Genomic DNA, 19,971 nt, shown 5'->3' with positions numbered 1-19,971 from the left:
GATCTACAGAGATATGAAGGACCCAGTGGTGCAGGCCGGGGAGGAGGGGGGGGGGGACGGCAAGGGGGTGCGTGTCCCCCTCCCTTCGATTCCGAGTGGCCCAAGGACCCCTCGGCACCTATGATTAAGGGCCCGAAAGGCCAGCTGGAGGTCGCATTCGGTGCCCCGCCCGCAGGGTCGGGCACCCCAACGCCAGCCAAGAGGACCTGGTGCGCTAATCAAGGGCCCCTGAATCGATAAGGGGCTATATGGTGATCAGACACGACCAGTAACACACAGTCGGCTCCGTAGCCGGAGCCAGCGATTTACATTGGTCCGAGCTCCACAGCGCCTAATGGGGGTCCTGTGCTGACAAGGACCCCAAGTCGGCCAGAGGCAGTGTTCGAGTAGGCCCGAAGAGCCTGAGGGCCCACCGGGTCCGTCGATCAAGAGTTAGATTGGAGGGACTAAGGGCACGAAGGGCTGGTCGGAGTTTTATTCAGGGGCCCCGGCCTGCGGGGCGGGTCCTTGAATGACCATCATGGGGCCCTGTGGGCCGATTAGGGGCACTGAGTCGATATGGGTGTGTATGTCGGTCAGGCACCACCAGTACCGCACATTCGGCTCTGTGTCGGTGTGGGCCTAAGGGGCTACTTCGTAATCAGCTACAAAGTCGGGGCCAGTGATTTACACTGGTTTAGGCCCCTGTATCTGTAAGGGCCCACTGCGGCTAACAGCTATGGGCCCCTGTGGGTCCAGTGCTCGCAAGGGGCCTCGAGCTGGCCAAGGGCAGTGTTCGATGAGGCCCTAAGAGGAGCCCGGGCGACCCACTGGAACCGACAGTCAGAGGCCCAGTAGGTGGGTATAAGGGCCCGAATGACTGACTGTAAATCACGTAAAGAATCGCAGCCCGTAGGGTCGTGACCTTAAATATCAGCCAGAGGTCCTCTTGCACCGTTCGAAGATCCCTGAGACAATGCGGGTGTCAAGTCGGCTACATACGAACACCGAACAGTCGGCTCCATTTCAGTCTGAACTCTGGAGGCCCATTTTCCAAGCCGGAGTAAGACCGGGGAAAAAAGACCGGCAACGAAATATACTATATACTTTATAGCAGACAGCAAAAACTGGCTCCATCGGCCCAGTCTCAAGCCGGTCGGAGCGGCTGCAGTGGATGCGGGCTGTGGGGACTCGCCCTCAGTGGGACGAGCGCCGGTCGGGGCCAGCGTGCCGCTGGTCGGACCAAGGTCCGGCGGTGGGCGACCGTGCTGAACTGCCAGGTGACGGTCGTTGACCGACCGTCCGATCGAGGTCGGCCGGTCGTGCGGCCGTGCTGGACTGCTAGGTGACGGTCGTTGAGCGACCGTCCGATCGAGGTCGGCCGGTCGTGCGGCCGTGCTGGACTGCTAGGTGACGGTCGTTGAGCGACCGTCCGATCGAGGTCGGCTGGTCGTGCGGCCCGACCGGGCTCTGCCCTGCTGCTGATGCACGCCTGCGGTCAGTCGGCGGGACAGGCCGGCGCGACGTCTGCCACGGGTTCTGACGGAAGCGGCTCTTAGCCGCATCGCCGGATGCGCTGGCCAGCCGGCGGTGATGGCGCGTCTGGCCGGCCTCGGCCGCTCAGCGCCGTCCTGTTTTTGCTGCGCTACGGTGGTTGTCTATAGTTCACCGGGTTTCCCGTGCAGATGGGTGTTACGCAGCCTGGGATGACTAGTTTGCCTTATGGAACACTTTGTTCTTGTATGGCAAAAGTGATTCAGACGACTCAGCTTGCGGTACACGTATTCATGTGGGGTAGGTATGCTGGGATTCTTTTGCCTAAAGATCCTTCGCGGTAAAACATGTTTTTTATTTGCTTGTTAATTACCGAAACCAGTGCAATTGATTGGGCCCTAAAATGCGCCTAATCCGAGGCTGACCGTTCGCTCCGCTCACGCCTTTGAACGTTCAGTCCGTTTCGGTGGCCTATCTGGAGAGAAACTTATGAGCCCTCAAACAAAGAATATACGCAGCGTCCGTCCCATGACGTGTAGCATCGTGTCAGCATGCTCGTGATCAAGGTCCCCAGAATCGTAGCCACTACGCGCGCGCACGTACGCAGTGGGTACGCACTATGCTGTGAAGAGAACTGAACGGACACCCGGTGAAGCCGCCCCGATCTCGCCCGATCTCGGCATGTGCGAGAGAGAATCGAGGCTTTTTACCAGGTCTTTTGTTACACCTATCAATTTTATTCATGTTTTGCCATTTTAGGGGCTGTGCTTTGTCGTGGAATAAATTACAGACGCGCGCAGATACGGAATACGTAGGTTTCTCCCTCCTCTCTACCTCTCTCTCTCTCGCGCGCGCTCTCTCTTAGGAAGTCCGTGTGTAATTGCCTCGATGTTGACGCCCGAGCGAGCGGCATAGCAGGGGGTGTACCTGCTGGAGAGCTCCAGCCATTGAGGCCGGCCTCAAGCAGTACGCGGTCAGTGCCTCAGCACTTTATTGTTTTACTGCGGGTTGTCTCAGGGATGGTGGTGCGGTCTATTGGCCGATACACCTGTCTAATATCAAAACACGATCTGCGGTCTCACTGCCCGTCACCTGTTCCAGGCTTCGATGGATCTGCCACCTGACAAGGCGAAGGTCTTACGACAGTACGATAGTAGCCGCAAATGGGAGATGATTTGTGACCAGGTACGTGGCTTCTACGACGGGCGACACTTAGCCTTGGCTCCCTGCTGCAGCGACACGTAGAAAAAGAAAACACTGAAAGACCTGTTCACGTTCTGTGATGAAATGCGAGGTGTCAGCCTAGTCTCTTGCGAAAACGAACGTTTCATCCGGGCTGCAGGGAAACAATGAGCCCGCCTCTGTGAGCAGAGAGCCCACTATCTCTGCCTGCTGTCCCGCCTCCCTCGCGTGTCAGCCCACCCCTGACCGTGGCCCAACCAGCTCTGCGCCCGAGGCTCTCGCTGGTTCGGTGTGGGGTGCGAAAATCTGAATCTCCGGGCACCTGCCTGTTTACCATGGCCGGCCGGCGGCCGCCGCTGCGCGCCGCAAAAACGCCGTTGCCAGGGCGACGGTGCAGGGCAAGTGGTCCGTCCCCGCGCAGCCGGAGTGGCCCGCAACGCGCGCGAGCGGCGCGGCACGGCGCGCGGCTGCGGCGGCGCGGCACACGGTTGTGCAACGTGTTTTGCAGGCGGGCGGCTGGCTGGGTGCGGAGCGCCGGCGACTGAACGCTGCTGGGCGGAGGTCGGTCCGGCGGTCCCACCCCTGCTGCAAGCGCCGTCACAGCCGGTGATGAGCCGCTCCCGTGGTGGGCCTGCCCGGCGACACGACTGCGGTTCCGAGGGCAGCGTCGCTGAACTGTTCTCCCTCGCTTTCTTCGCGCTTCTCAGTGAGCGCTGCTCTGGGCGGGGTGGACACAGGGGATGCTCGCGCCGGCCGTAGAGCCGCGGCGCCGCACCGACTCGCGGCGGCCTGGCGGTGACGCCCCCCCCCCCCCTCCCCCTTGCGAGAGGCGCGCGGCGCCGGTCGCTAACGCGCCGTCTTGAGCGGGTTCGTACGGCGGCGGTGCAGCGGTCGGAGGCCGCCCGTCGGGCCGCTGCCGGCCGCTCCAGATGCTCGGCCATGCGGCACCGGCGCGGCCCATTGTTGCCCGGTGGGCGGCGTGCCGGCTCACAGGTGGGGCGGATCAGACCGACCGCCACAGCGTGCCGCGCGAGTGTGGCGTCGCCGCACCCCCGTACAGAGTTCGGTGTATATGAGCGGCAGGATTCGGAAGTCGGGGTGCGGAGGCTGTGCCGTATGCGCCTTAGTGCAGGGACTGTGGTATGGACGGTGTACCTCAGTACAGGGACGGGACACAGGGCGATGGCCCGTTCATTGAAGCAGGGGTGTGACGGCCGCGCACCTCGATGCAGGTACAAGGCGATGCGTACAGAGAAGGCAAACCTCTTCAGGCTGCTCAGAATGGTGGGCCCAGACTGAAGACGGGACTTTAAAACGGTCCGCGGCAGTTGGCAGTGGGTCCTGGCCACGGCAGTTGGTCCTGCAATGAGGTCTGGGCGGATGGTCTGCCCTTGCACCGTCGCCGTGGTGGCTCCGACGCTATGCCTGTGGCCTGATGATGATGTCAAGCGCCGGATGTAGTGCGTGGCTGCGAACTCCAGGTATCAGTATAGACCCTGACACTGAGAGGAGACCATGACCTGTCTTTAGGACTGGGAAGGTCGGGCCCTGATCCAGTTTTTTCCAGTCAGAAGGCTGTGCTATGGGAGGTTGCATATCTGGGGAACTAGGCTAATACGTTTGCCCCCCCCCCCCCTCCCCTGTGAGACAACACCTTTCCGTGGTAGGGGACAGAAGTGGGAAGGTTGTGTGCTCTTATGATCCTGCGGGCGATTGGGGAGGCTTGCAAACGCCCCTTCCGGCGAAAGGGGAGCAGCCAGACCAGACGTCCCCAGCATCCAGCCAGACCAAGGTCAGACTAAAGACTCTGACTTCGGTCAGAATAGGGATTAGCAGCCCGGCGGCCCCAGCTTTCCAGTTTTATTTGGGTCTTTCCGTAACCCTACTGTTTCCGCAGGCAGCGACAGAGGGATCCTGGACATTAAGGGAGCTGCTCTGCGGCTCAGTCGGCGCATCCTGCCAACACATGTCTTTGGTCTAAATTTGTACGCCTGCGTATGTCTCGCGCGGACTCTGCGCGAGGAAATCGGCCTGTCAGGCGCCGCGTTTCTGCGGCACTGGCTTGGAGCCAAGTGAGCCATGTGACGGGCGTTTAGGGGAGAGCTACCGGATACAGTTTCTGGCTGCATTCATGTTCTCGGGGCCCATGCCTCTGCCTGTCTCCAGGATGCATGGTTAGGCCCAAGCGTGGCCGCCTGCAGATTCGTACCTAACGGCTCCCGCGGCAACTTTTTTAGCACACTGGCCCACTTGTAGTGCGCTGGTAGCCCTGGCGACTCCACGCATGGACGTGGACCGTCCCGTGTCAGGCTCCATGGAAGGTGGCGTGCCAGCCCACCGAACATGAACGAACAGAAAGAAATATCATTGGACTCAAACATTGATAACCTCTCCCCAAGCCCCAACCGGCACAACCAGGACGCAAGAGGAACGTCTCCCTCTATGGAAAGCGATGCGAGTCGACCGGGAGCCATTGCGTAGTTTCTGGCGGTACAACCCGGTCAGGTGGACGTTGAAGGTGATAAGATCCCACTCCGGATAAGCCCTTTCCAAGGGCAGCAAGCTCTTCAAAAGTAGCGAAGGTCAGTGATGTTTTCTCGTGCCCGGACGGAAGTATTGAGGTGCATTTCACTTATGATTACGACATAAAAGGCATGCTCAACGCGACCGAGCTGACCTACAGTGTGTGGACACATTGAAGTGAGGGCACCGGAGCTGACCTACAGTGTGTGGACACATTGAAGTGAGGACGCCCGAGCTGACCTACATTGTGTGGACACATTGAAGTGAGGACGCGGGAGCTGACCTACAGTGTGGGGACACATTGAAGTGAGGACGCCTATTTTGTTGCATCCACACCCCACTTAGAACTGTTCCAAGGGCGTCGTGACCTGTCGCGATCGTCGTGCTGTTTGTAAGGAGAACGTTTTGGGGAGTTTGTGTGAGTAGCGTGACGGTGGTGAGGCACATTCAGGGGAAGGGGAAGTGAACTGTCGTCGATACGGACTCCCGTCATTTTGACGTTTCGATCCCCGACCGTGCCTAATAAGATCCACATTGGGCACCACTCGGTCTCTGTTAGGATCTACGTGCTGACCCAGTCCGACGCTAAAAATGCCAGACGTGCGGATTCTTCGCCGACAAGTGCTGGAGAGGGTGAAGTGTGGAAGGTGTGCGGAAATAAACCACCAACACTCATAATGCAAGGCAGGGTCGGTAAAGTGCGCAAACTGTGGCCAGGGTCATGGAGCATGTTACTGAGGACGTCAGTCGTTTATGTCTAAGTAAGCCGTCTCGAGTATTAAAGGGAGCGTGGTTGTATGGGCGTTTTGAGCTAAAATAGTCGTGTCAAGGACCTTGTGATGCAGTACATGGCCATGGCCTTTTTAATGCCTAAAACCCTCTGACTGTTGAGCTTAAAGGCCGCGAAGATGTGAGAGCAATTGTGGGAACTTTTCAAGCTCACCTTGGCATTCATGACGTCATTATAGCGTCATCCAAATCTTGCCATTCCATAAGGTATGCGGCTGTCAATCATTTAGACAAAAGGGACGCACCGTAGCAGTTTTATTTGTCATTGAAAAAAGCATGCGACATAGCATGGTGCTACAGCATACTCTTCAAGGTCAAGCCGCGTGGCGTCCGTGACTACGTGGGTGCATGCATACCGAATCTTGGGAGCGAAGGCTCTTCCGCGCTGCAGTCAGCAGCGCTTTTTTGGGCCGTTTGGAACAAGAGAACGGCGTTCCACACGACAGTATGATGGGTGTTACTCCGTTGGCCCTTATGATCAATGACATTCTTTACGCTCTGCCATCAGATACAAGCCGGTCTTTTTTTGTTGACGACTTCACCATTTGGTGCTCAACATCTACGATATCGTTTGCGTAGGGGAAACTTCAGATAAGCCTTTCGAGTTCATATAAGTGGAGTGTCAAAAATGGAGTGAGCTTTTCAACGAACAAAATCGAATGCATACACTTTTGTACACGTGTAAAAGAGTGCAGCAACCCTGTGCGTCACCTTTGCAACTCTTATCATTTCGGTCGGTGGCGAAGTAAAGTTTCGTGGTGCCATCCCTGGCTGGCGACTCTCTTTTAAACCCCATATCAAACGTCTTAACGTCAGCTATCATAAACGCATGAACATTTCGGAGGTGATACCCGCATGACGTAATGTGCAGACCGCTGCACCTTGCTAAGACTACATAGAGGACTCACACACGCTCGGTGCTAAACCATGCAAATGCCGTCTTTGACAGTGCTCCGGCATCCTCTAAAAAGGATATTGATGTGTACACCAAGTGTGTGTCCGCATTGCCACCGGAGATTTCCGCACAATCCGCGCGGAAAAGCTGGTGATGAAGCAAACGAACCGCCACTTCATCTTAGGAAAAAAAAACTCCGAATTACGCTAAAAAGGTGTCGCACCTGTCTCACTACCCAGCATATCCGGTGCTTCTTTACACACACTGACTTGGTTGTTTTTGAAAGGAGGGTGTACTTCATCAAAACGAGATGGAGGGTCTACTTCATCAAAACGAGATGGAGGGTCTACTTCATCAAAACCAATGCGCTCGCGTTTGCGAGATCGGGTTGGTGAGGCGGGCATCCACCTCGACGAAATTACCCAACGCACGTTTGATGGTCGGGCCCCCTGGTGTCATAGAAGCATACCCGTACAGGAGTTTTTGCCAACCTGACAGCAGGGCGAGCCTCGCTTTACCACAACTCAATGAATATATTTGCTGACGGCTCGAAGGATCCCGCTGGCACTGGCTGTGCCTTCATTGGCGGAGACGTGGGACAAGGCTTCTGCCCACCACGGCACCTATCAGTGTTTTCCCCTGATATTTCCGCCATCCTAACGGCGTTACAATGTATCTACTGTCGTACGGGACGTCACTTTCGGACTTGAACTGACTCACTAGTGGCTTTCTACCATTAGACTCAGCCTTAGCGTCTCGTGGCCACCTGTACGTCATGCGATCTGTGTGGGATGAACTTGACAAATCATGCCACCAAAACGTTGAAGCTACCTTCGTATAGATTCCTAGTCACGTCGGGATTGTGGGCAACGAAAGAGCAGATGCTGCTGCGAGAGTAGCCGCATGTCGAGATCACCATCTTCCCCTCAGCGTGCCGTTGGGTGCACTGAAGTCAGAAGGTGCCAGGTATAATGGCAGGAAGCAAAAGGATTTTGACGAAATAAATCACGCATTGAATACCATTAAATCTCTTGTTGGCGAGTGGGGATTGTATCATCGAAATGGATGATTGGAGGAGGTAATCCCTCTTCGTCGGCTACGGCTTGGGCACAAATTTGCTATGAACTAGTTTTACCTGTCGGGCCAGGACATGCCGCAGTGAGACGGATGTGGCGGGCGTCTCACCGTTCAGCATGTCCTCACCGCATGTCGTCACTATGCCAGGCATCGTCTCTCATCTCATCACCTCTTGGGCCGGACGCATGTTGTGATGTCGACATACTCGTTTTGTTAGCCCGTATTAAATTTCTCATCATTGGTGGCCGGTGTGCAGGTGGAGTACGGAACAGTATATAACTGACATAGTTCTGACCGCGTGGCGTGTAGTAGACAGTTTTGGAGAAGGCACGGAATGACCACGTGATCGACGCGCCAAACCCTAAATATAATCATCACCTCTCTTTCTACTCTCACCTTGTCTGCCAGTGTCTGCGCCATTGGCTTATGCTTTCCTTCAGGCGACGGCGGTCCATAGTTGTGTGGCTTGCTCCGTGTCCGTTCTTCCATGCGGAATGTAAGGCCTGTGTGTACATAGTGCGCGCACACCACGCAATACAAAATATCTCGTCAATTTATAGTTTAAGGGAATGTTTCACATTTGGAGGCATTCAAACAAGCTTCAGATGTGTTGAAACAAGCTCACTTAAAGTATTGGTATGCTTTTTAAGTGTAAAAGACTTGTCCAGACCGCACAATTCCCTGTTAAGTAAATGTGCTCCTCAATGCGTCAGGGTTTGATTACGCCATCAAACTTTACACAACATTGATTGAGAGCCCATTGACGGTCGTTATATCTGAAAATCGCTCCCACGAATGTTGGATATGAGCTCCTCGACAGATATTTTTATCGCCCTTGATTGCCACATGGCTTATGGAATGGCAGAATTTGAATGACATGACGTCATGAATGGCGAGGTGGCCTGGAAATACTCTCCCGATATACCTTCTCCATTTTCGCGGGATGGTTGATAAAAGACCAGAGAGACTTGAAGTGTCGCCACCGACCTCCGATGGGCTCTGCGTCCTGAGTGGCGGTTTTGCGGGTGGCGGAGTAAGCGGCGTCGGAACTGGTACCGGACGCCACCTCCGCAGCGGCGCTCAGCCACGGCCGTTTCGCTCGACTCTGGCTCTGCCAATGTGACGTTCGCGAGCAAACGCACTCTGCAAGGCCTGGGTTCGAGTCTGCCACCGTCGTAATGTTTCGGTGCCCCCGCAACAATCAGCGTGAGACCCAGCGACCTAGAATGCCCTGATGTGTCGAATGCGTCGTTGCAGCGCGGGAATTAATCTCATCTCCGTCTGCTGGTGTTGGCGGTCCGACAGTGGGCCGCTCTGATCGGCAGACTGTCCCCGCCTTCTCCCGCCTGCTGGTGTTGGCGGTCCGACAGTGGGCCGCTCTGATCGGCGGACTGTCCCCGCCTTCTCCCGTCTGCGCTAGCGGCGACCGTTGTGCCCCCTCCCCCCTGTCCCTCGGCGCTCCGTTGGCTGGGTCGGCGCCAAGGCATGCGGCGCGTAGTCGCGGTGGGTGAGGAATGGGGTGGTTGGTGGATGTGGCGCGTCTGCCAGCAATCTTGCGCCCTGTTGCGTCGCATAATTTTACTCACACGACCCCATTTCATAGCCTGCTTTACATGACAATCCTTGCGATCCTGTTGCGCCGACTCGGCTTTGCGATCTTCCTCTCACGAACGCTCCTGACGAATCTCTAGCACAGCGTGTCTCGCTTCAAATAGCTCTCTCGGCTCTCAGGTAGCCTCGAGGGACAACCTGTCGACGTTCGTACCCTCTTAAGGGGGTCAGCCGCTGTCCCCACACTAACTGAGGTCGGACAGCTCTTCATGGTCCGTCACGCGCTAGCCGTGTCGACCGTAGCCTGCACGCGCCAGTGGTGAAAGGATGGGGGCGCTACTGACCCATGTGCTCAAATATGTGTCGTTCTCGTCCAGGCTGCTGTATCTGTCTTTTCCAGGCTGTTGTATCGGTCTTGTCCAGGCTGCTGTATCGGTCTTTTCCAGGCTGTTGTATCGGTGTTGTCCAGGCTGCTGTATCGGTCTTTTCCAGGCTGTTGTATCGGTCTTGTCCAGGTTGCTGTATCGGTCTTTTCCAGGCTGCTGTATCGGTCTTGTCCAGGGGCTGCTGTGTCGGTCTCGTCCAGACTGCTTTGGTGGTGTCGCCCAGGCCGCTGTGTCAGTCTCATCCAGGTTGCTGTGGCGGTCTTGCCCAGGCCGTTGTGGCCGCCTCGCCCAGGGCGCCCCTGTTTACAGAGCAGTGCGCCGGCCCGGGGCGCCTCATCCGCTCATGCCACTGACGCGACTGCGGCGTCCCAGTTGACGCGGCGCACCTCAGCCCTGGTCGTTCCCGTCCGCTGGCTGGTGTGGCCGCCGGCGGTCGCCCCCCCCCCCCCGCACAACCGACCAGACCGTCGGCGGTGTCGCCGTCCGCCGCCTCCGGACCGCTCGCCAGTGGCAGTCTGTGCGGCGCGCAGCCAGCCCGACGGGCGATGGCCCGTGCCCTTAGCGCTCCAGTTCTCGCCGTTTTTCATTGTCGGCGCAATATCTGTGGTACCTGGGTAAAACTACATCATCTGACATGTGCGTGGTGAATGTTCCCTTCTCTGGAACGATCGAGTATCTGATCATTCTTTTGCCGTCCGCATTCAGCTGTGCTGCTTATCTTTACTTGTTGCCGTCCGCATTCAGCTGTGCTTGCTGATCTTTACTTTTTGCCGCATTTCAGGAACGGGTATCAGCCAAACAGTCACCGGCGTATTACCTGAACAAGCTGCGCACGTACCTGGACCCGAAGGCCTCCAGGAGTCACAGGGTAAGTGCTGCGGACGGCTTTATCTGCAAAGTGCGTGTGGCATTAGATCATGCCCCGGGACGGTGCGTTAGCATGTAAGCTGGGTGTGGTGATAATTCATGTCCTAGAGTGAGGGGAGGGGTCACGGCTCGGGGTGGTGCGTTGCCCTGAAGACACGCTGACGCACGCAGGGCTGGGTCATGGTGGCGCCGGCCGGTCGCCCGCGGATCGCATTGCGTGTAGTTTGCAGGGCATAGAGGTGCTGCTTGGGTGCACAGTGCGAGCCTCCCTGTCGGCATCGTGTGCTGCGGTCCACCGTTGTGTCTGGGGTAATCTGGTCGGGAAGAATTATTTTAGTCATGCAATGCAGTGTAGCGCGTTCTGCACGCCCGGAGCGGAGTAGAGAAGCCTGCTGCCCGAATCTGAGCTTCGAAGGGACCTGCTTGCAGCCAGATAAATCACGAAAGAAAACCATTTCACCCCGTGTCAACTGCAGAACGGTTTGGGCAGCTCTGACAGCAACAGTCGACGTTGGCTGTGGATGGCGAGGTCGGTACCGGCCGGGCGCCACCGAGCCGTGTAACTCGCTCTGCAGGCGGCCGGCTCGGCTGGCCCGAGTGGTTACCCCCGGCCGCCGCCGCCGCCGCCGCCGCCGCCGCCTTGCCGGCTCGGATACGCGGCCTCGCCGGCGGCGGCGGCGGTGGTGCCGGCTGTGCCGCAGTGGCGTGCGGCCGCCGCTGGCGTCCGAGTTCGGGACGTCAGGGTCGCGGGTTTGAGGTCGGCTGCGCGCGGCCTCGGGTCGCAGCGCTCGCCGTGCTCGAGGTGCTGGAGGCCCCAGCAGACGGCCCTGGTGGTCCGGCTCCCAGAAGGCTTCATGCTCCATGTGAAGTAGACCACGGTGCAGTGGCATGCGAGGAGTTGTTAATGTCAAGTGGAAGGCGGTGAGCTGACGTAAATCACGATTGTGGGGTAAGAGCTTGAACAAGGAACACGTAAATGTTGTCGCCGCGGAAAAGCACCGTGTTGGCATGCGTGCTTCCAAGTGGCATGCGGGGGTTTGCAAGTTATCGGGATAAGATCGTGTATCTTGCTCCGACCAGATGGCCAGGTGAACTAGCTGGTATTGGGCCAGTTTCTTTGCATATCGCCGGCATGGTGAGTGTGGCTGTAGCCGTCCACGATGCTGAGCTGCACGGAGCTCGCAAGATTTGTGACGGAAGCATCCAATCCGCTTGCGGTTCCTTGATTCATTTGCCAACATTGACGTGCCACATCGACTGTTAAGTCATCAATGCAATGGATTGATTCCACTGAAGCTGACAATGCCAAGTGACGGAAAAGGCGCTTGACCTTTTGCGGTTCTCAAAGTGCTTGGAAGTATGTAATACACAAGCCGATGGTTCCAACTAGAGACGCAACTTTCTCCCAAATATGAGGCTGCAGCCCAGCCCGCTCCGCCTAGTTCGTGACCCAGCCCGCAAAAGCCTGCTATGCTACAATGCTGATCCCCCATTAACCCGCAAGTACTAATTTATGGCAATATGCATTTTACCATTTCACCCTGATGTTACGTGTGTTCAAAAGATGTGCATAAAATGGGGCATAAGTGTCATCTAACACACCACTTTTTGTTGCTGACACCAGTGATGTTGCTCGCTCAGAGATCAGTAATAGAAGAACGTGCGCAGTGGGATTTGGTATACACCAAACTAGACCTTCGACAATGTGATAGCGGTTTTCAGCTGCAAATGAGAAGAAAGAGGGCAGAGAAGAAATGTATCTTTCACCGAAGCGCTCCAAAGATTTCACCCTTTTATCTCATCTTAGTAGACCATAGGCCACTTCTTCGTAACTTGCATACATCATTTTTGCACTGACAGGGTAAACAAAATTGTCTGTTTCAAGTCATGGGAAGAGTCAGTTCATTGCAATGCACATGAGCTCAATCAACGTTCGACTGCGTCACGACTGTCACAGGGTCAAATTTCGTATTAAAGAGCCAGAGCCAGCCTGCTATATTGTGTTTGCTGTACTTGGTGTATTTATCATGTAACCACACCACATAAATACCACATGGGAGCTATGAAGTGATCCACATTTCTCTGAACACTATCCACGTTCTAGTTCATAACCATGGCAGCGTGGTTCCATGTAATGCGGCGTGGAAGGCTCGTGAAACAAGATGACAGAAGCATTGTGTCCATCAATGTTTGCCCGTCCAGCAACATTGACATTTAGCAATGCCATCAAACACCGTGGCGTATCGTTGCCTGCTGCAGAAAAGCTGTTAGGAAGACAAGTTGTAAGAATAATTTCCAGTAACTCTTTCTACCGTTTGAAAAGCGTGCAGTCTACATCTTCCGGTCAAACAAATAAAAACCTTCATAGAAAATATATTGAAAAATGGTAACAATCGCAGTAAGGGGAAACTGTATCGTGTAAGTGCCCTGTAGTGATGGTCGCAACGTGCGTTCTCTACAGACAAAAGCGGACTCCATGCCACCACTTTTTCAGCTTCGAGAGCTGTTGCGCGTTCGATACGCCAGTAACTGCTGGCTGTATTGACAAGCGAGTGAAGCTAGGGCAGTGAAAGGCTCACAGTTCCGCATACATTTCATTATTTTCGGATATTGATTGTGATTCGTGAAGTATGGTTTTTGTGTAAACCAGGAAAGGTTAAATGCACCACTGTAGCTATATTTATAGCAAGGGTCCACCTGACTGCTGCTTGGTGAAATCAGGCTGTAGTTTATATTAAGGGCCCACCTGACTGCTGCTCAATGAAATCAGGCTATAGTTCTGCAAGTCTAGGTTGTTGTTCTTGAATTTTTCAGTAGATGTTAAGCTTAAAGCTGTTCACTTTGTGCGGCCTGGTTTAGTGATGTGTCATGTATGCCATGGATTTTCTGTCAGTGGTGCTCTTGCTGCAAGAAGTGTTTAAATAATATATGTTTGTCATGATTGTTTTGTGTTTGGCGGCACGCTCTGGTTTTGGAACGATTTTGAACCGTAAGGCATAGCAAAAATTTATTGTTTTGCCTACTAAATTTTTTATCCGCAAAACGCGTCAAGTCTGGCCCATAACCCAGCCGAAAGCCCGCGGGTTCCTGTGGGTTAGAAATTGGCGTGTTGGCGTGCTGAAAAGCTGCGTCTCTGCCTCCAGCCATTTTCGCACTGACGCCCGATGGATCCTGGATTCTTCCATCCACAAACAGATCGTTAGCCACTCATAAGGCAGCAAGGTTGACCCACAGGTAGAAACCGTGGGGAAGGTCTGTTATGGGGCACCTCCAGGAGCGGGTCACATTCCATGGCGGAATGCTGGAAGTATGCTTGTTTCGTTGAAAGTTGGCATAGCTGCTATCACATGAGTGGTCCGCAATCGTGACGTTCTAGCTTGTTACGCCGCCTCCGCCTGAGCTGATGTTGATATCATCAGGGCACGCGGATAATGAATGCCACGAATTCCTCACTATTCACGTCGGACATGTCGCAAAACAGTGTTGGCGACGGTATGGAGTACTGCCATATCAGAAATCGACCCACCACCAGACGTATCCAGTTACCACGACTCGTTTTCGATTTCCTGCCTCACCATAGCAGCCATCGTTTACGAGCACTCCCGCTGGACGAGCGTGTTCGGTAAGCTTGCTGTCGCGGCGCCGCTGCCACGGCGGCGGCAGCTCGTCGCCTGCCGTGTGGCCGCGGCACATGTGCTGTCGCTCAGGTGGGCCGGCCGGCCGCCTGCCCGCCTGCCCGCGTGAGTCAGCGCCGTCGGCCGCCGCTCAGCCGGTCGTCGCCGTGGCGCCCGATAGCGTGCCGGCCCGAGGACCGCTGCCGGCGCTCCTCGGAATATGAACGATTAGGCGGGACACGACAGCCAAGAACAGTGGGTGGGGAGATAGTAGCCGACTTCCGGCGCCGACTGGTCGCCGCTGCGACCCACCCGCCTCCGCGCATGCGGGCCACCACGTGCCTTCTTACGCTGGGTCATTCCTGTGACGTCACGGGTAGCTATGTCACGCACGAACGGCTGTGAGTTCAGCGTGTTGGAGCTATTGTCTTAAAGCCACCTGTGACGTCAGAGGCAGGTAGCAACCTTCCTTTGAAGAGCTGGCCTCAGGTGTGGAAACAACGTATGCGGTGGCAAGGCTCGAACGGCCAAATACCAGCTTTGTGTCCGCGGCAAATGAATACTCATGACACGCAGTCGCTTGCCAGCTCCAAACCGAAAAGTTTGACCACACCCGACATGGAAAGGCGAAATTGACTTTAAACGAGTGCTGAGCGACAATGATGATAAAAAAACAAGAAGCAGCCGTGGGCGCTACTGGATTTTGAGTTGTCTGTATGGTTTTGCAGCTTCTTATCATATAGCATGCGACGCACTGGGCGTATCAGATCGATCCTTACATCCCTGAAGTTACATAATCGTGCCAATTGAAGTTAGTGTTCTTTAATGCTATCTCTTATATGCCAGCAGAGAGTACCGTGACGCTTGTCGTGTGTTTGCGGGCATGAAGTGAGCGTTGAGGTAAGTCACTTTGTGTCGCTGCATAAAAGGGACACTCCCGGCTAGCTTCTCATGGACGACATGTAGTTAATGAGACCACATTTATTTACATGTCGTTTCTTCTGTACTTCTGTATAGTAGGCCGTACGAAGAGGTTTAATGGCTTCTAAGGATGATGGTGATGAGCATGATTTGAAGTGTAGGGCGCTTTAACCACTTGACATTCGGCAGGTTTTGTAGGTGGGTAATTTTGGATTTTGGGGGGAAAGGGTTGATGAGGTTATTTGTAGCATTCTCAAGAACCGTTATAATCTATATGACTTCTGTGTAACGGGTCCTATGAATTGATCAGTCACTGGTACATTCAGAAGGAAATATTTGCGTTATGTGTTGTGAGACATCCATGTTTTTGGTTTGCCCAAGTTCAATGCATCTTGAACTGAAATGATGTTCCTCGCCCCTGCGATCTCAGCACTAGGGCCGTCTTATCGCCTATGGGTAACCACTACGCATTCCTTGATGTGCCTGCCTTACAGAGCGGGACATTGCTCTCCCCTCCTGATCTTCTCCCATGTTCTGGGCGCCCCTGACCTGCTCGGTTACCCGTGGGAGAGGGGCAAAAGGCCGGCAGGTCTTCTTTGTAGGGGCAAGGGCAAGCGGTCCCCGTGAGACGCTGCAGCCAACGTCTTGGAATGCGTCACTCGCGGTCGCTGTCTGCCCGCCTCCTCCGTCGCCCTCCCCCCAACCCATCCGTGCATCACCATGAAAGAGGCCGGTGCGCAACAAACTGCCGACTGGGAGGGTCCACCCCGGTCCCCGACATCCCTGCACTGGAGCCGGGCTGACCCGGCAGCGGAGCGCTTTGTTCAGACTACTCTGCTGCCCCCGGCGAGGGCTCTTCCCAGAAACCCTGGCCATGCGGTGCGATCCCATGGCTGGGCGCCGCTCAGGCCTCTTCCCTCGCCGAACGAGAGCTTTATCTAGAAACCATCCAGGAACCATCCAGGAACCAGGCGGTGCGATCCAACCCCGGATCGGTTTCGGAGCCAGGACCGGCACCGTCCCTGTCTTCACGTGCCGTCGCTATTGCGCACGCCCCATCTCCAGCTGACCCCGTCCCGGTCCCCTATTCCAGAAGCGACGGCTGATGGGCGACTCGACGTCCACCCAGGTACTGCGCGACCTCGAAATTTCGCTGCGCACCAACCACATCGAGTGAGTACGGCGCTCGGCCGACTGCGGCCCGACGGCGCCTTGAGGTGCAGCTCCCGCTACTGGCGGCCGCGGCGACGGCTGACTGCTGCCCGACGGCGCCCTGAGGCGCAGCTCCCGCTACTGGCGGCCGCGGCGATGGCGCTTGTTCTTTTTGCGATGGTTGACCGACCGGCGTTCGCGCTTGAGCGCGGCGACTTCTGTCTCCTTGAGTTGGCAGTGTGCGTGCTGTGTAAAGCTGTCCAGTTTTGAGCGTTGTGCCCCGTGTAATGCGGCCCAGCTTCAGGTGTCGAGTGGAACGTACGAACACGTCGAGTGCCTCTGCGTCGTCGGCCCCCACGACGCCGCTCTCGTCCATAGTCACCACAGCCTCCATCTCTACAGCCACCACAGCCTCCATGTCCACAGCCACACACAGCCACTACGGCCTCCACAGCCTCCACAGCCACCGCCACTCCGCACCGCCACCCAGCCGCCGGGTCATTGTTATGGTTCCGCCTGCGGCGTCGCAGCGTCTGTCGCCGCCCGCCGAGGCGCCGCCGCTGTTAAACTGGCAGTAGTGAGCCAGGCGGACGGTTTGGCACGGCGCCGTATTTTAGTGGCCTGGTTTTTCGGGGCGGAGAGAGGCTGGTGAGAGAGGTGGTGAGGGACGCTGGTGAGAGATGATATGCAGTGGTATGCAGATATTAGATATGAAATATGAAATATGAGAGATATGTAGTCGGGCTGCGCGTAGCATTCCGACGTTTTGAGGCAAGAGGTTAGTGACCCCTCATCATCATCGCGAACGGTACTTTCGTAATGAAAACCCGCTTGCAATGCTCACGTCCAGTGGAAGGCGTCGGGCCACTTGGGCGGCGCCAGTGTCGCGGCTCTGGGCGCTGCATGCCCTGCGCGTTTGCCCTCGCCGCGCGGACAGGGCTTCGGACGCGGGGGCGCGTGGCACGTGACGGGGGACGGCGAAGAAGCTGCCGCGACACGGAGACATCGGTGGCTGCGTGTGTCTGACCGTTAGACCGTAAACGCTGTGCAATGAGGCGACTATGTGCTGCGCGTCAGACGGGGAGGTCGGCCCTCGATGTCGTGGCTCGATAAGCGGACAAAGCGCCGCGTCCGAGCGCCGCCATGACGTCACCATGCCGAGATTGGGCTCCGTCGTGCCGGGCGCAGCGGAGGGCCGGGCGGCGGCACCGGTGTCCGGTGACGCAATGTCGGGTCACGGCGGCGTGGGCGGACCCCGGGGCCGGACCGGACCGGGCTGGGCGGCACCTGCTGACACAGGCACGTCACACCATCTCACGGTGATTGGTGAGATGAGACGGAGCCGGCGTACGATCTGTCCGCCTTCGAAATGTATCATGTGATCAGCTCATGATCCTAGGCGTTAAATACGCGGTGGGCATTCATGCAGTGGGTCAGCAGCCCTACCCCTGACCATTGATTTGATGCGCGGAAGGACTCGACCGGCCCGGGAGCGCGGCGTCCCATGCACTACGCCACCGCGCCATCTGGGGCGGGCGACTGGCGGCGCTGGGCTTCCCGCGACCGGCGCACCCAAGTCTGAGTCACGCCGCAGCGAGCCGGGTAGCGCTCGGCTGTGCCCGCCGCCGCTGCTGATGGGTGTACGACACGCATACGCGGTCTGCGGTCGGACGGCACCGGCCAAGTCAGCTCACCTGGACGCGCTGGCCCGTCGGCGGCTACACCCCCGGCGCTAGTCTGGCTGTGACGTCGGCCGCCGAAGCGGCGGACGCTGCGGCTGACCAGGCGCAAGGGGCGCACGGTCTGCCTGCGGCAGCCTTGACCGAGCTGATGAGACCTGACCGGACCTGACCGGCTGCGGAGCACGGGGCGTGGTGAAACGCTGCTGCAGGCTGCAGACTCGAATACTCTATCTGCCCTGTTCGGCTCCGATACGCGCACGTTGATAGCGTGATGATAGACAGTCGGAACTCACTCTCGCTCTCCCCGAGCGCCGTTCTCTGACTTCAAGCAGGTGCCGTCAGCTTGCATAAGGACAACTTGGCAAAAGTTATGGGATCGAAAGACCCCTGACGACCATGGAAATGCGCGAAGCAAGCTTGGGGCTATCGGGTCAACCCTAGTCGAATGACAGTCCTCACATGGTGACAGAAGAGGGAAGGTTAGCCTCTGCCGCATCCGCATAGGTCACGCGTATTGCACATATGGCTCTCTCTTCTGAGCCGGGCAAGCACCGGCATGTCCTCGGTGTGATCACACGCCGTTCGTCGCTCATGTTCACGTGCCGTGCCCACACTTTGCCGCCGGGCGCTATCGTCACTTTGGTCGCCACATGCAGCCTAGATTGTCCCTGGCTCACTCAGACCTGGACTCCATAAGTGACGTGGGAACAGTTCTTGTATTTCTCAATTTATTTGACATCATGATCATGCATTCACCTTTACAGCATCTTCTGACACCGTACGACCCTCGTTGGAAGTACCCTGGTGTACCGAGTTTAAGTGAACAGTGCATAAATCACTCATGGTTTGGCACTGCTTTAGAGGTGCTTTGTACTCCGGCGTGTTGCGATCGTTCCTTTCGCATAACGTGTTTTTTTTTGGGGGGGGGTCACGGCTTGGAAACCTACAACAGCGACTTTATTACACAACACGACATAGTTACGCACAACCATAATTCGGGTGCAAAATGGTCGCTGCTGTCAACGATCCTAAGCCCGAATAACCGCAGCGGTGAGCGCCTGTGCATTGATGCCAGGTGGATCGCTGGGACGGTTCAATGCTCCTCACAAGTCCCATTGTTACGTAAGCTGCTCCATCCGCCACACTTAGTGGTCGCGGCATACCATTCACGATGCCGCCAACGCATGCGCAGTTGGTGTGGTCGTGCGCGTCGCGTGACACTGCGGGCTCTCATTTTCATGCGCGCCCTGGCGGCGGGACCACCGACAGGGATCAGTACGGCGTCAGGCCGGAGGGGAGGTGAAGGGCCCCGGCGCCGTGTCCGTCTGGGGCTGCGTCGGCAATCGCCACCGCTGTAGACGGCCCCGATCTCCCGTGTGAATGGGGCTGCAATGGCCTCGTTTCTGTCGTCGTGGGCTGGAAGTGGGATTTGTTGCGGCTTCTCAATCCTCAGTTTGGGTGACCCGTGATGTCTGATGAATCGAATGTATTTCTTGGTGTGAGGTTTCCTTCCCTTAGGATTGTGCCGTGTCCGAGCATACTGCCGCTTTCAGCTCTTCACCCGTCTTGTCATGTTCCACCGAGTCGTCTCTCCTCCGCATGCAGCATAATTTGTCAGGACAAGCCATGAACGCTCTTGTCAGTGCTGACCATGAACTCTCCTGTCAGGACTGACGAGGCCATGAGTGCCCTCATCAGGACAGGCCGTGAATACTCCCGTTAGGACAGGCCATGAGCGCTCTCGTCAGGGCTGACTATAAGCGCGCTCGCCGGCTGTCTGACCGGGCGGCCCCGCGTTCCGTTGGGATACGGATCGTCCCTGGTTCCCGCTCCGTTGACGTCCGGTCCGGGCTCATGCA

At 56.6% G+C, this 19,971-nt stretch overlaps 1 protein-coding gene across 1 annotated transcript in view; it reads left to right on the top strand.

Annotated features, from left to right (window-relative positions):
• LOC119097079 (formin-like protein) overlaps positions 1–19,971 on the top strand; it is a 44,549-nt gene that overhangs the window by 2,183 nt on the left and 22,395 nt on the right. The window contains exons 2-4 of the mRNA XM_037220110.1: positions 2,575–2,658; positions 10,658–10,744; positions 16,372–16,451. Of these exons, the coding sequence (XP_037076005.1) occupies positions 2,575–2,658; positions 10,658–10,744; positions 16,372–16,451 (251 nt within the window). The remainder of the gene's footprint in view (positions 1–2,574; positions 2,659–10,657; positions 10,745–16,371; positions 16,452–19,971) is intronic.

Source organism: Pollicipes pollicipes, unplaced genomic scaffold (genome assembly GCF_011947565.3).
Source record: "Pollicipes pollicipes isolate AB1234 unplaced genomic scaffold, Ppol_2.1 Scaffold_4295;HRSCAF=5057_pilon_pilon_pilon, whole genome shotgun sequence".
Lineage (NCBI taxonomy): Eukaryota > Metazoa > Arthropoda > Thecostraca > Pollicipedomorpha > Pollicipedidae > Pollicipes > Pollicipes pollicipes.
The sequence above is the reverse complement of the archived record's forward strand: the minus strand, read 5'-3'. Positions and strand labels throughout refer to the sequence as shown.